Consider the following 15,877-nt stretch of genomic DNA (forward strand, 5'->3'; position numbering starts at 1 on the left):
GTAGTCCTCCAAGCTACCAATACCAAAAAGAAAAGCCCCAACTTTCCCCGCACAGGATTTCTCAAGGTTCATTTTGTGAGGTTCATTTTTTCAAAAATTCTCGAAAGATGAAAAGGAGAGCCTGTTTTATCCTTGATGATTAATCTTAGCAGCAGCAGAACTGCTAAAACATTAAACACTAGAAGTTGCAGAAATTAGGGCAGAACAGAGTGACTGATTCCTGGTGTGCACCAAAGTGGGGAGGTGAGGGTACAGCGGCTTCTGTCTTTCCCCTGAATGCCATCCATGCTTTTAGGTGTTCTTGGCAGGCGATCTACAGTATCCTATTGTCTCCTTTTTTGGTTCACTGCCCACTGTTGTATCAAACTTCTTTCACTCAGTACTCCAGAGTGAACTATATCTCACATAATCCTCAACCCACAATAGCTGCCCTGTTATGGATTATGGGGATGGTATCTCAATACTTCTGAAGAATGGCAGTTTTGGAATAAGCCATGTCATCTTAACCCTTAAGTACCTATTTTTATTATCAAGATCTTTTTAAAAAAATATTCCAACAGAAATTGCCAGAAACATCACACAAACTGGTAGGCTTAAATGTATCTGCTGGGATAATTGTCTTTTCTGTACCTAATGCTCAGAAGCAAACCTCTAAGAGACATCCTTTTTTCTAATACTTAACTACATCAAAAGAAAGCAACAGCAAATCACTTCAGTACAAATTCCATAGAACTACAGAGAAGCACTCAATAGGAATCTACTGGATCTTTATCTTCACCATGCTATCTGAATACACTGAATATATCTGCTTTTGAATACAGCGTTTCATGAATTTTCCACAATTATACTGACCTTAATCATATAATTACAGTAAATATTGTATTTCCAATACATATTTGGCTCCTAACACATCAGATGCAACTGTGGCTGAAAAGAAAGTGTGGGTAATTGATGGCAGCAATACCAGAGGACAGCAGAATAGACTACAAAGAATTGGAAAAGATCACAAAATATTGAAAGCTGAAATCAAATGGAATGACGATGGCATAAACCAGCTTGGTGGTCCCAGTAGTTATTATTGGCCAACTGGATGGCATATCAAAAAATCTTGAGTGGCACTAAGAAAATCTGCATTGACAAAATTTCCAACTGCCAGTTGCAAAAGGCGTCGCTGCTTGAATCTGCATACATACTACTCCGATAAATTACCACATTCTAAGTTCTTGGGAAGAACTGGATGCACATGAAGGCCGACACCAGTTAAAGAAGCGATAGCTGTAGTTTCACATTTTTCTATAAATAATAATTTTCTATACTAATAACAGGTACTTCCGATCCAGTCATGTACAGGCGCCCGCAGCGCCACTGACGTTCTGGCAACAGTTACGTCAACTATGACAAACCCGCACCATTCTTTTTTTTTTTCCGCCCTTCGCTGCGCATGCGTGCTTTTAGAAATTCTACCTGAGGCGTTCTTCCCATTGGCTCTTTGAACCGATTGAGGAGCCGGAATCTATTGACGTCGCGAACCGGTCCTCACCCAAGGTCAAGTTATCGCCTGACGCATGCGCACACCGGGGAAGTGCCGGTCCGCGGGTGGGGGAAAGGCTGGAAAAAGCGCTCCGCTCCTTTGTATTTATATCGGAGGGTTTGCGCAAGCGTGGTTGTCACTCTTGCGACCAAGAAGGGAAGACCGGTCGTTGTCTCGCAATCCGCCAGCGCTGCTTCGCTCTCCTGTCTTCTCTTCTCTCGTCTTTTCCGGGCCGTTTCCAGGCGGCGGAGGCTCCATGGCGATGAACTACAACGCCAAGGCGGACGGGCAGGCGGGGGCCAGCGGCCTCGGGGCGACCGGCGGGGCGACCGGCGTAGCCGCCGGCAAGAGCCGCAAGCCCGACAACACGGCCTTCAAGCAGCAGCGCCTGCCGGCCTGGCAACCCATCCTCACCGCCGGCACCGTCCTGCCGGCTTTCTTCGTCATAGGCCTCATCTTTATCCCCATCGGCATCGGCATCTTCGTCACCTCCAACAACATCCGCGAGTTCGAGGTGAGTCCTCGGGGATGGGGAGGGGGGAGGGCGGCGGGGCGCCGAGGAGGAGAGGCTGCTGTCGGCGCGGGCCTCTGAGAGTTTGAGAGGCCTCACCTGCCCGGTTTGCGGGTTGCCGTCCCGGTCTGGCCTGCTTGGAGTTCCTTGGAAACGAGCACGGGCTGACGCAGAACTTGGCCGCCCGGGGCTCGACCCGGAGTCCCTCTCTTTCGGTCTCCCAGAATCGGTTCCTGCGGTTGCTGAGGATAGAGCTCTTACTTATTTTGGGGGGGGGGGAGGGGAGAGAAATTGTAGGACACGGGCAGGGCCGCTCACACGCAAGGGGGGGATAACCTGGCGAGGGAACGAGTGGATGCGTGAAGGAATGGACCCTCTCGGGAAATTCCCGTACGGGCTGCTGAGGCCTTGTTAATCGTAGCTTTGTGGAGTGGTCTCACATCAGTGGCGTGTAAAGTGAAGTGTAGGAGTAGTAGGGGGGGTGCCTGGGACCTGTCGGGTGGTGACGCTTCCTGAGGAACAGGGAAGCTCCAGGTTTCACTGAACATCTGCTGTGGGTTTGGGAGGACCTTGAGAAGGTTGTCGTGAGTAGTGTGCATGAGGAATCCATAGGAGTGTTTAGTGTATAACAGAATAACAGAGTTGGAAGGGACCTTGGAGGTCATCTAGTCCAGTGGTTCTTAACCTTTTTGAAGGAATCGCCCCCTTGAGCCAATGAGGAAGTTGTCATCACCCCCTCCCCCAACATAACCTCTCAACCACAACATAGGAACTAATTCTTCAGTTTATCCAAACACTTTTTTTGTTTCCTTTAAAATTGTCATCAGGACATATCGATGCAAATAATTTATTTTCAGTCTTTTTCCCATATCTCAACTGTGTGAAAAAATTTTGGTGGCACCCGTCACTTTATTCCCAAACTTCGTGATACATGTATTTCATTATTATCTTATTTATTCAAAACACTTAAATGTAGTGACTACTGAAAACAAAATTCAATGGCAAGAAAGTGAAATGCCAGAAAAGAAAAACAGTAACATTTAATGATTGAATTACAAGTGAAATTTAAGATGCAAAAAGAAATATAAAAAGGTATAAGAACAAACCGCAATGCAGGAACTAAGAATTTCAAGATGAAAACTCTGAAACTAAATTAAGATTCGAGGAAAGTATATATAGTCATGCACACTGTAAAAAGGATTAAAAAGACACAAAGAAAATATAATATCGAACTGGAGTGCACACTAAAAAAATACAATACAAAATGTTTTACAGAGCCACTCAGCATGCAATGTTTCGAAAGAAGCGCTCCCCCCTCCATCAGATATACAGCGATTCACTGTACAAAAAAGTCTCAAAAGTGTCCCCAAAACTTCTCGCTCCATCGCCCCCATATTGCCCCCTTTTCGGTCCTTCACCCCGTGTCACCCCTTTTTGTTCCATCGCCCCCCTGAAAAATGAAATTGCCCCCTGGGGGGCAATATTGCCCAGGTTAAGAACCACTGATCTAGTCCAACCCCCTGCTCAGGCAGGAAACCCTATACCATTTCAGATAAATGGTTGTCCAGTCTTTTCTTAAAAACTTCCAGTGTTGGTGCATTCACCACTTCTGGAGGCAGGTTGTTCCACTTGTTAATTGTTCTGTCAGGAAGTATCTCCTTAGTTCTAGGTTGCTTCTCTCCTTGATTAGTTTCCATCTGTTTCTTCTTGTCCTGCCTTCAGGTGCTTTGGAGAATATCTTGACTCCCTCTTCTTTGTAGCAGCCCCTGAGATATTGGAAGGCTGCTATCATGTCCCCCCTTGTCCTTCTCTTCATTAAACTAGACCAATACAATTCCAGCAACTGTTCTTTATATGTTTTAGCCTCCAGTCACCTAATCATGTTTGTTGTAGCACACAGTGGCAGAAAACAGCACTCCAGAACCAAACTCTTCAACCTACCCATACCCATTTATGAAGTTTCATTTATTATATGAAAATAATTTAATAAATACTACTTGAGCAAAAGCACCAGAATTAACAGTCCCATTGTCCCTTGGTTAGTCCTATTTACCACTTTGGGAAACTGTGGTCTAGATGTTTAATTTAGAGGAGCCATCTGGGCAAAAGTTTATTTCTTCAAGTCAGTAAGGGAAAACAAGTTGATTTTCCCCAACCCAATTTTATAAAAATAAACAAAATGCATTGAAGCAGAGTTGTCTGTTTTGAGTGTTTTTTGTTATTATAAAACAGTATGTGAAACTGCAGCATTATATGTCAGTAATAAAATCAAATTTTTCACCATTTGATCTTTATGAGACTAAATGACTTCATTTAGATAGTTTCCAGTATTGTGCTATTCTCTTGCTCTTCTTTCCTCTTCTCATTGTGCACTTCAAATTCTGGCTTGAACTTGATTTGTTGATTTTTTTTTCTTAGAATCAATTTTTGATTTCGGGCAACTATTGGACAAGTCCCTGCAGTTTTCTCGGCAAGGTTTTTTTGTGAAGAGGTTTACTATTGCCTCCTTTCTTGGGCTAAGAAAGAGTGATTGGCACAAGATCAGTCAGCCTTCTTTGTGCCTAAGGTGGGACTAAAGCTCACAGCTTCCTGGTTTCTAAGCTGTTGCTTTAACTATTGCATCAAACTAGCTCTGATTATTAAAGAGTGGAAAAAAAATCATTTGCTGTAATTTCAAAAGTTATAATTGGAATGTCTTCAACCTAAGGAGAATGGCACGTTAGCAATAATTGTAACCATGACAGAGGTACTTATGACAGATCCTGTGTGTTTTATAGAGTGTTGAGATTTTGATGATTAATAATATAGAGAACATTGTATTCAGTACAACTTATTCGAAGTATGATTGCAATTTAAAGAGTTTTAGAACAGACTAGCGTTTATCATTCGTCATCTTAGGATTTTCTTTTACACTATGGACTATCCTGTGTGTCCAATTACGTAGATGTGTTTTTTTTTTGATGGATAATGTACCTTGTGTGAAGTCCAGAGGATATGAGCCACCTAAAGTATTATTTTTATGACACTTACTGCAATTGTTGGCACCAGTGAGTTGAGGGGTTATTGTTTTTATTATTTGTATATTGGGTTTTTATTTTTATAAGCTGCCCAGAGTCACTGAGGATGAGTAGGCGGCCATATGAATTTTCATGATAAAGTATTTTCTTCTACTGTTTTTAGTGCTTATTGCATTGTATTTAATTTTAGGTTTATGAATTTTATGACCTCTGATTTTTCCAGTTATATTTTTAAAATGCTGGCTTAGCAAGCTGTCATCGGTAAAAATCGATTATTATTTGAGAGGACATAAAGTTTAAGCCAGCAAGAACTATTAAAGTTGTGTATGAATCTGAAGAGGTGAAAGAACATATTTGGAAATAAAAAGATTGTAAAAACAAATGAGCAAATTCAGCTTTAAGTTTCTATCACTGGAGAACAAAGTACGATATAAGAGGGAAGAGAGGATGAATGGGATGAAATTAACAGTGCAAAGAAATTTGTGATCACGAAGTAAAGCCTTTGGGAATAATTATTAAATTTATATTTATAATAATTTATAATAAATATATATTTAAAAGGTGGATTGCTAGTGGATTTCCTTTCATACAGCAGGCAAAACAAATTCAGAAATAAAATTAAGAGAAGATGAAGCTATTTTCAAAGGTCATCTTGGACTCATTTTATACTGATATTTTAGATGGAAGTCAAGAAAATAAATGAAAGTCTTACGTAATATATCTTATCTTTTACATAATAGAAATCTGATAAATAAGCAAAATGGAATAAGCTCATCAGAATTCTGATGTTTAGATCTTACGAGTATTAACAGGTGACAGAAAACAATGCTATGTTTTTTGTGGGGATTAGCAGTTACATGAGCATCTGAAGTTTTTTTTCCTGCACTTAACATTTTTTGAGAGACAAATAGTTCAGGAGGCTGGTGTTGCCTGAGATGTATTTGAGAATGGTATCTGTGGAAGGAGACTACTTGTCAACAGGATATATTTTTGTGTAAAACAATTGATTAATCCTGGTGATATTTTAGACTGATAGTTCTGAGAGCATCAGATGAACAACAGTGTGCTAAATTGTGGGAGAAATTTCACTCCTGACAGTGGCTTCCCATTTTCCTGTGGCTATTAATTTTGAAGTTTTTAATTATCTTTACTATTTCTCTTGCCTGTACTCTTATCTAGCTAATAAGTGACTTTACCACAAATACCTGTTATTCCTTTTTTAACCATGGAAGCAGACTTGAATTGCAAATAACAACAAAAACAAGATTCTTAAATTAGGCATATCGCTAAATATAAAGCAAATCCTTTACCATATCAACAAATGAGTTAGGAATTCCTTTTTGTGTACTTTTAAAGTATATAAAATAGGCTTTCATGTGACGTGTGAAAGATTTTTCAGAGGGAGTATATCACCTTTTCTATCTAACCAAATCTGGCTTATATAATTCATTGGTTCCTGGTATTTGACAGGGATGCTGTAGTGCTGATGTAAAGATCTAATATATATATATATATATACAACTTTGCTACCTGCAACAGTATGTGTATCGTGTATTCTGGAAGAAATTCAGAGTGTTAAAGCAATTGCACCCAAGTCTTAGCATGACATGGAGTTTACCAGTAAAATGGTTGTATGTGCAGACATGCTGCAAACAGCAATATGAACTTGCAGAGAACATGCATAAAGCTGTTTGTTAATGCTCCCATATATAAACCATTTTTGAGGGCTTTGTGTAGCCATATAAAATAACAATGATAGTGAGGAAATGTTAGGTGGCAGCATCCAATTAAAGAAATTGTTCTTTTTCAGTGTAAATCTTTGAATATTTTTAGAATTCCAAAAGTCAGCCTGAAATGTATGTATGTCTTTGGTGCATTCGGTTCCATTAATCATTTTCTAAAAATAGGCAGCTTTTGATGTCTTAAGAACAAAAAGCTTCTTCTTAAACTGTCAATGCAGAGAAATTTGCTCCATTATTGTTGCTGTAATAAAAAGATTCTAAGAGGTAATATTCATTTATCAGTTTGTGTTTGTTGTTCTCTTAATTCAGTAAACATTGTATATGCTTTTCCTTATTTTCCAGTAGCATCTGCTAACTCTTTTTTCTTCCCTCCACCTTATTCCTGTCTTCCTTTTTTTCCATTACAGATTGACTACACAGGAATAGATCCAAATAGTCCCTGCAATAAATGTTTAAATGTATCTTGGAATGCCTCACCCTGCCACTGTGTCATTAACTTCACATTGGATCAGTCGTTTGAGGTCTGTTATACTCTTATCTGTCTAGCTTTGTCTAGTATTGCCTTGCACTCTTTCATTCTAGCAAAATAAATCAAGGAATAGCTGAAAAAAAAGAAAGAGAAATGGAGGGTCATGGAATGGAAAGTCAAATCTCAGATCTAAGTCCCATTGAGATTCTGTAGGATGATTTAGGATTGGGTTGTGCATACAGGAAACTCAAACATCAGATGGCTGAAATCTGCATCCGGATGTACGAAAAAGTTCCTCCCAGTCAATTTCAAAGACTGGAAGACAGTTATAAGAAATAACTACTTGAGGCTGTTATTGCTAAATGGAACAATACCAGATATTAGAGCCACGGGTATACTTATTTTTCCCACAGAAGGAAATGGCATATCTCTTAACTTCTTTAATAAATGATTGCCAAATCAGTTTTTCCTAGCTTTTGTGTTCAGTTACATCACTTTTATATAGTGAAGATACAATATTGATAGGTCCACGTTGGTTTTAAAAAACCCTTTATTTTTCATATGACTGTAAATATATGAATGAAGGAAAATGATCCTTCTGTTCCTGTGTAGCTCCGAAGTAGAATGCCTTCATAATAAATCTAAAGCATACAGGAATGGACAGGATACAAGCAGGATAAATTGATAAAATAATTGAATCTAAAGTCAATAGGTATGTGGAACATTTGTGTAATTTTAGTTGAACTAATAAAAGTGTGGAAACTTATATTTTTACAATGGTTACCTTTCTTCCTCAAGAAATCTTTATGCACTGAACCTACATGAACTAGTTTTTTTATTAATTTATTGTAATAAAAATTAGGTCTAGAATAATGTTAAATGCATGTGCTTTTCACTATTGCTTTGCTTTCTTTATAGCTTTATTATTTTTCTTATCCCTGTATTTCTATGGGTAGTGCCCAGTGTAGAAGGTACCAGAAAAATCCTACCAAAAAATCCTGCTTTGTATATTTTGTATTAAACTATCCATGCAAAAGTTTTCCACACCCTGGTGGGTTCATGTTCTACAGCTTACTGGTCTCCTGTTACCAGCAAAGCCAGAGTTTTAAGTTTAGCAACAGACTTAAAAAATCTTACCCAGATGAATAAATAAGGCATGAATTCTGAAAACCTAGTGAAACTACTGCTATACCTAACTACGTGAATGTTATAGTCAGTGAAACATCCTAACTTATTTTTTTTAGGGCAATGTATTTATGTACTATGGATTATCCAACTTTTACCAAAATCACCGTCGCTATGTAAAGTCTCGGGATGATAGCCAGCTAAATGGAAATAACGTTTCTTTACATGTAAGTAAAATTCTTTGCGTATGTCGTCATGATGATTTCCCAAAAATGGGTTTTTAAATATGGATATTTTTGTGCATGTATCTGTGTGTATTAGAGATTGCTGCATTGTTTTCTCATACATCTTCCTTCTTTTGAATTTTGCTCTAGTTATACGTCTAAGTAGGTCCTTCATTACTGTAAACAGAATAATGAATTGTGAATAGGTCTAGATCTTCAAGAGAAAGTTTGGGATATCTACAAAAGAGTGTAAAAATAGGAAGAAGCCTTGCTGAAGAAGTTAAGTCTGTTAGTATAAATTTGAACATAGCTTGAAATAAATTATGTATTAGTCATTTGGCTCTAGCCCAAGCTTATAATAAGAAATTATTATAACAGAAACAAACATTACCCCATTGATCAGTGGCAAGAAATAGATTTAATGACAAATTTAATGACAAATATTTTACATGAAAACATGTTACAAAAGGTATTCTTGCACTCTAGATTTAATGTGATTATACTGAGCATCTTTACTTTCATAATATCAAAATTGACTTTCTTTTTTTTTTAATTACTTAGAAACCTAGTAAAGAGTGTGAACCTTACCATACGAGTGAGAATAAACCAATTGCTCCTTGTGGAGCTATTGCCAACAGCATGTTCAATGGTATGATATTTTTCAAAGTATATTATGACACAACATTGTACTTCTGAATTGTGTTTTGTTAAAGTAAAAACAAAGAATGTTCATGAAATCCATATAGTTCCTCCCTACACCAACTTGAATGCTCATTCAGTTCAGAGAGTATTAAGTTAGACAAGTCATTAGCCAGACTTGGTATAAGACATACCCATCCTTATAACATGACTGGCATGCTAATTTCACCAAAGTGAAGGCTGATGGAACCACCCCCTCCTTCAATAAAGCCAGTATTATTTTATGGGTCCCGTCAGGAGTTGTTTTAAATTTGTTCATGCAAGATCATACCTCCCTTCTAATGGACTTCAAGTTCATATTTATTTAACATACTTTTTAAACATGTGTGTGACTAAAAAGGAAAAACAGGCCACTGAGTTTTCACATTTTTGTACATTCTGTACTTTGATAATTTATTTTGATAGCCACATCGTGCCTTATGACAGTTTGCAGAATCACTTGGAAATACATCGTTTCATTTCATAACCAATGTACTTACTTTTGCATAAAACAGAAGTATATAAATTATTAATAAAACCTAGACACTGATTAGATTTTAATTATTTTTCTTTTTAGATACATTGACACTTGTTCGTTATGACCACAATACCTCTAAGCCCAAAACTATTTCTCTGCTGAGAAAAGGCATTGCTTGGTGGACAGACAAAAATGTTAAGTTCAGGAATCCTACTGGTGAAACAAATAACTTGACAATACTTTTTCAAGGTAAAAATATAACCAGTGGCTAATTGTTTATATATTATTGTGCAACAATTCTCACTGGGAACTTCTTGGAATGGTGTCATTAAAATGGCTGAAATTTATTTTATTTTCATTATGGGTTTTTTTTAAAAAAAACATATGATTTTAAAGTGCAAGTAGGTAAAATATGTGTGACTAGATATATGTTCACTACTGAAACAGCACAGTTACTTTTAGAATTTTTTCTTGGATTGCCATGTGCATTCCTTTTTCAATCTCCACGTTCACAACTTTTTCATAACTCTTTAAACTGCTGTTTCCAGTAATTACGGATGTGTCAGTAATTTTGATGGAAGGAGTAAAATATACTTGGCCAAGCATGTCTGCTACTTAAAATTACAGAAGATGTCCTCAAAGGAGGGTGGGAATGACCATACATAATATTGAATCATAACTCCTAGTATTTTTCATCAAGGCTATAGGGAGGTAAAAAAATATTATCGTTTGTAAAACTCTAAAGTGCCCCCTGGCTTTGCAAAAGAAGTTACTCTTATTTACTGTGTTGCTTTTTCTTATTGGAAACAAGACTGTCGCACATGGTTTGAGTTTTTACATGGGTAGCTTGAAAAATGTTTTTAGTGAAATGCGTAAACATCTTTTTCTGAAGATAAATTATCTTGACTAATTTCAGTGTTTGCATTTTTTTGAAGGAACATCAAAACCTGTCAACTGGCGCAAGCCAGTGTATTTGTTAGATTCTGATCAGGAGAACAATGGATTCATCAATGAAGACTTTATTGTATGGATGCGTACTGCAGCACTGCCTACATTCCGTAAGCTGTATCGTCTTATAGAGAAGCAAGATAACTTACAACCTACTCTGCCAGCTGGGAAATATTCTTTGGAAATAGAATATAGTATCCTTTATTGAACATTGTAAGGGGCTAAGTGTATCATTCACCCAAAGGAACAGAGTGAGTGGGAAAAGGTTGTAGGACTACATGGTGGGGTATTTGTTTAAATTTGATATATTTTATTTAATATTTGATTGTGTGGAATGGAAATAGTGTAGATAATTACAGTAGTGGCCAAAATTTTGGAAAAAGTGTATTTTTGAGGTTTGATGGCTAATAACACCACTTTTTTTGGAGAGTTTCATAAAATTATATATCAATGGAAAGATAATTTAATCAAGAATGTAATGCTACATAGTTATAGCCAAGTAACCAGAAAAAGGAAGCACAACTTGCTTAGATTGATATCAGGTAGTTTTCCTTCATTTGATTGTAGCCAATGAATGTGTGTGTTTAGAGAGGTAATCAGGTGTCATCTTGTTTTGGCAATGAGCCAATCAGATCACAGTAGGATTCAGTTATTGATGCCATATATTGAAGCTGACAGGAGGACATTTGTCAGTGTGTTATGTGATCGCTATCAAGTTGGGGTTTTTTTCTTTCATTTAGTGAGCTTGTAAAACGTAATAAAATTAAAGTAATGGTGCAAAGAGTTGACTGGTTGCCCAGAAAGCAATGTAAAATAGTATTATTAAGTGAACAAGGCTACAGTTATAAAGAAATTAGAAGAAAAATTGGTGGAAACTTAACCAAAGGTGGCATTTCTACTGTACACTTTCCCCAAAAGGTTTCCACAATTTTGGTCACTACTGTACCTGGTTTTAGAATCATTCGTATTCCCAATCAAGGAAAATCTACATATATGGAAGATTGCAATAACATAATGCTGGGAAAAGCCATAAGTGAGTTGGTTGGTGTTTATAGTGGTGCACTCCTTTGTATCATTATTGCAAGAGGTGAATGGTACAGAGGTAGTGTTTAGAAGCTAATTCTGAGTCCAACGACCAACTCCATACTGTATTGAGTTAAAAGCCTGTGGAGATTTTCTTTAGTTAAAGTTTTTAAGATTGGATGTTGTTCATTCGTAAGGAGATTGATTCACTAGCCCCGCTGACCTAAAATCTCAAATTAAAGGCTCACCAACCTTCAATAGATTCAAATTCAATTATTGCTGTCCTAATGAGAATATAGCTACCTTATCAAAACAATCCTTGAGTATTACCTCAATTTTAAAAAACATCTGCAACTAGTATACTTGGCTTTGCTTTTTTTTTAAAAAAAAAAAACCAAATCATTAGTTAGCCTACAATATTTTGTATAGCAGAATAGCTTTGTAATAAATGGATTGATTATACCATTTTGTATTGCTACCCTTTTTTGTTTAGGCTGATTTTTAATATTATGCAACTTCAATATTTCTGTATGCTTTTCCTATGCATACGTCAGATTATCCTGTGCACAGCTTTGATGGGCGGAAACGGATGATCCTGAGCACCATTTCGTGGATGGGAGGCAAAAATCCATTCCTGGGAATAGCGTATATAACAGTGGGCTCCATTTGTTTTTTCCTTGGAGTAGTGCTGCTTGTCATTCATCACAAATACGGAAACCGGAACAATAGTGCAGACATTCCCAATTAATCTAAATGCTCCAAATCACATGTACTGCATGTGCATCAGGGCGAGTCCAGAGTGGACACAGCTTTTGAAAGCTAGATCCCTGGTAGTTGCTTCTGAGACAGAATACATAACCATATTTGAAGCCTTCAGTTCCCTCGCGGTGGATTAATCTGAAGACAACAGCCATAAAACAATGCTGACGAGGGGCTTTTTGAAGTTTGCTTCTTGCTGGACAGGTGCCATGATGCGCATAGTCTTTCCTCGCCTAATGCATCTGCTGCTCGTTTGTATGCTTTATATGTCAATACTGTACAGCAAGAATATGTTTAGAATAGCTTTCTTAGCATTTTAAGGACCCAATGGTGTGCTGGTTTTTAGAAGGAAAAAAAAAAGCCTGTCTAGGTTTTGTCAACCAAAGTATTTCACAGATGAGCTTTGTAACTCATGTACAACTCAATATGAATTAAGCCCAACTTCCTGCTTAATGTTCACAATTCAATAAGTATGTTTTGACATGTGAACTGGTTCAACTAAAAGCCTGCTTTTTGCCCAGTGACATGAAAGCTGCTTTCAATATAGAAGTAACTGGCATAAAAAAAACCTCTCCCATTATGTTCTGCTTAAATATCCATCTTATGTTCAGCACCCTATATGGCTGGAATCATTGAGTTTATTCCAATAGAAGTAAAGAGATTTATTTACTGTGTCAATAAATAAAAAATATTTCTTTTGGTTAAAAAAAGCAAGGCTTTAAGAATTTCAGATGCTATAGTTCACCCAAAGCTCTTGTGTTCCTCAAATATTACATAGATATAAGCTAAAAGTTGCTGTGGTGGAATGTGGGAACTTTTGCATCTTGCACACTTTAAGTCCAATCTGTCCACATTGTAAGAAAACAGACCAGGGACTTTAAAACTATGTATATATACATATATATATATATGTCTCTCTCTATGTGTATATATACATATACGTATATATACATATTGATACTAATATATATAAAATTGCTGTGTACATAGATGTTGTTTTACATGAAATTTGCTTGTCAATCTGAATGTTTCCTATTTAATAAATGGTATCATTTGTTTTATGAAACAGTATGGTTATCTGAAATATATCTCCTTAAAGCAGCTTAATTTATCTCTGGTGGCTGTCAAAAAGGACTTGAAGAGAGTAACACAGAATTCACTTTGGAAGTTGTGATACATCACAAATCTGGAACTTAACTAAGTAAAATCTAACCGATTTTCCCCCTATTCAAGCAACTTCCATAGACAAAACTTTGTCTATACCCAAAATACTTCTTGCATGCACATGTTTTTTTTCCAGCGCCTGTAATGTACAAATTAATAGCTACTACCACCAGATTATGGATTTTGAATGAGTATTCATCAATGAAAGGTATTTTACTGGCAAAGGATAGTCATGCTAATTATAGTATCCACCTTAAATTATAACAGAAAGCAGACAGTACAGGCTTTTTTAACTGTGTTACTGTATTATATAACTGGTTTCACACAAAGTAAATGGATTTAATATGAATTAGCTCCAGGTATATTAGTAGGACTAAACTAGTTTGAATGAAGTATTCAATCCTTAAACTTATATTTTTTTCAGTCCAAGCGTCTGGAACAGCTACCTAATAGTATAGTATATCTACAGTACTTGAAATCAACAAAGCTGATTTCCCTCATACCATCACCAACTTAGTTGATTTTGGTGATGGTAATGGGGGAAATAAGTTCATCTATTTACTAGCCTATCTTAACAGGCAAGAAATCTCTTATCTTCATATAAAATAATCTTCAACATTGATTGTGCCAGCTTCCTCAATTGTCTTAACCCTCTTAAAATTGACAGCTCTTTCAAACATGCCTATTAAAAACTTGCTGCCTTCTATTAAAGCTGTTTCCTACAGTAAGAAAAGTAATTATCTTAAAAGCTTGTTGTAAATACAAACTTATAGACCCTGAAGGATTTACTTTTAGAAAAAAATATTTTTACCAAGAATAAAAACTTAACTTGACAAAAAAAAAAGATTTTGTATTAGCTGATCTTTCTCTTGTAACTATGGTCAACTGGCAGTCATGCTTACTGAAAACATCTGGTAGAAAAAAACTGAAGGGTGAATTCCAACAGAACAAGAGAATTTTCTTATAAAACTAGTACAATTTGATCACAATATTCATTCACAACTTGGCTACTTTGTCACCTATTACATACTTAAATACTTGCCATGTTTACATTAAGCATAGTTTGACTCTTGCACACTGCCAGGACAAGATTACCCATTCACAATATTAGTAGAGGAGTTATGCTTGCAGGAACGGATTGGCACTATGCAGCAGTCTGATTCAAAGGGGAAAAGACAATTTGAAGTACATGAGTGTTGACACAGCCCCTATGGGCAACTCATGAGGCCTTGGAAAAAGTCATTTTGATTTAAGGAAATGCCAACAGGTACTGTACATGCAACCTCACAGCACTCTGTAACCCTTAGAATCTGAATCATTGCACAGTCCCTTTTTTATTAAGGAAATATTCTATTCAAAAAAAATCATGCTAAATTATTAACTACTGAAATGGGCAAGTTAAGCAGTGACAACCAATATTCTATTAGAGAGCTAAAAAGAAAAATTCAGCACAAGGCAGATTCTTCTAATAATGAGGCAACATTAAAAATTAGAAAATTGGAAAAAAATGGAAATGTTACCAGTTCCTGCAATCAAATTACTTGGATTATTTTATTCCAAAACAAGCTCTATATAGCAAGTAATGCTATAAAACCGACCCATTTCCTTGAACTGCAAGAGAGTTCAAGAAATCACCAACTGAATAATGACAGAATAAATAGGTTAGATACTAAATGCAACATTGGGAGAAAGTCACTTCTTCTGTTAAAATGAGTGCACTGAGCATGAATAATATACAAGGATGTTATGGAATGACTTAAGGCGCTTTTAAATTTGTTCAAATAATTTAAGATTCTGCTATCAAACTCGCCAGGTCACATGACGTGTTGCGATGTATCGTGACTTTTTTTTTGCATTGCCGGAGCTGGCACGGCCTCTGTGTGATGCAACCAGCCCGTGGGCCAGCAGTTTGACACCGAAGTTAACAGAATCAGACTTTTCTAATGCTGTAATCTGAAATACTACTTAATGAAAAAATAGCTTTTGATTTTACAGCATGATGCATCCTTGTTTAAATACCGCACAGTCAAACAACTTCACCACTAATTCTTTCACACATTTTCTTTTAATCTTGTTCTAGAAGAACTTGTAGGGACAGTTCAGTGGGAGGCATGCACAATAATACGCACATTATATGGACACTTCTGTATTCAATGGGACATGTAGTGCTTCAAATTTGGTGACAGAAGGTGGGGCACATGGGGATGC

At 36.8% G+C, this 15,877-nt stretch overlaps 1 protein-coding gene across 1 annotated transcript; it reads left to right on the plus strand.

Moving 5' to 3' along the window:
- Positions 1-1,527: 1,527 nt before the first annotated feature.
- TMEM30A (transmembrane protein 30A) lies at positions 1,528-13,571 on the plus strand. The gene is made up of 7 exons (XM_039346628.1): positions 1,528-2,045; positions 7,209-7,322; positions 8,515-8,622; positions 9,181-9,268; positions 9,875-10,024; positions 10,711-10,917; positions 12,301-13,571. Exons 1-7 carry the CDS (start codon positions 1,566-1,568, stop codon positions 12,492-12,494), a joined length of 1,341 nt encoding a protein of 446 aa, XP_039202562.1. The 5' UTR covers positions 1,528-1,565; the 3' UTR covers positions 12,495-13,571.
- The last annotated feature ends 2,306 nt before the right edge of the window (positions 13,572-15,877 follow it).

Source organism: Crotalus tigris, unplaced genomic scaffold, assembly GCF_016545835.1.
Source record: "Crotalus tigris isolate CLP2741 ecotype Arizona unplaced genomic scaffold, ASM1654583v1 scf7180000018016.4438896, whole genome shotgun sequence".
Lineage (NCBI taxonomy): Eukaryota > Metazoa > Chordata > Lepidosauria > Squamata > Viperidae > Crotalus > Crotalus tigris.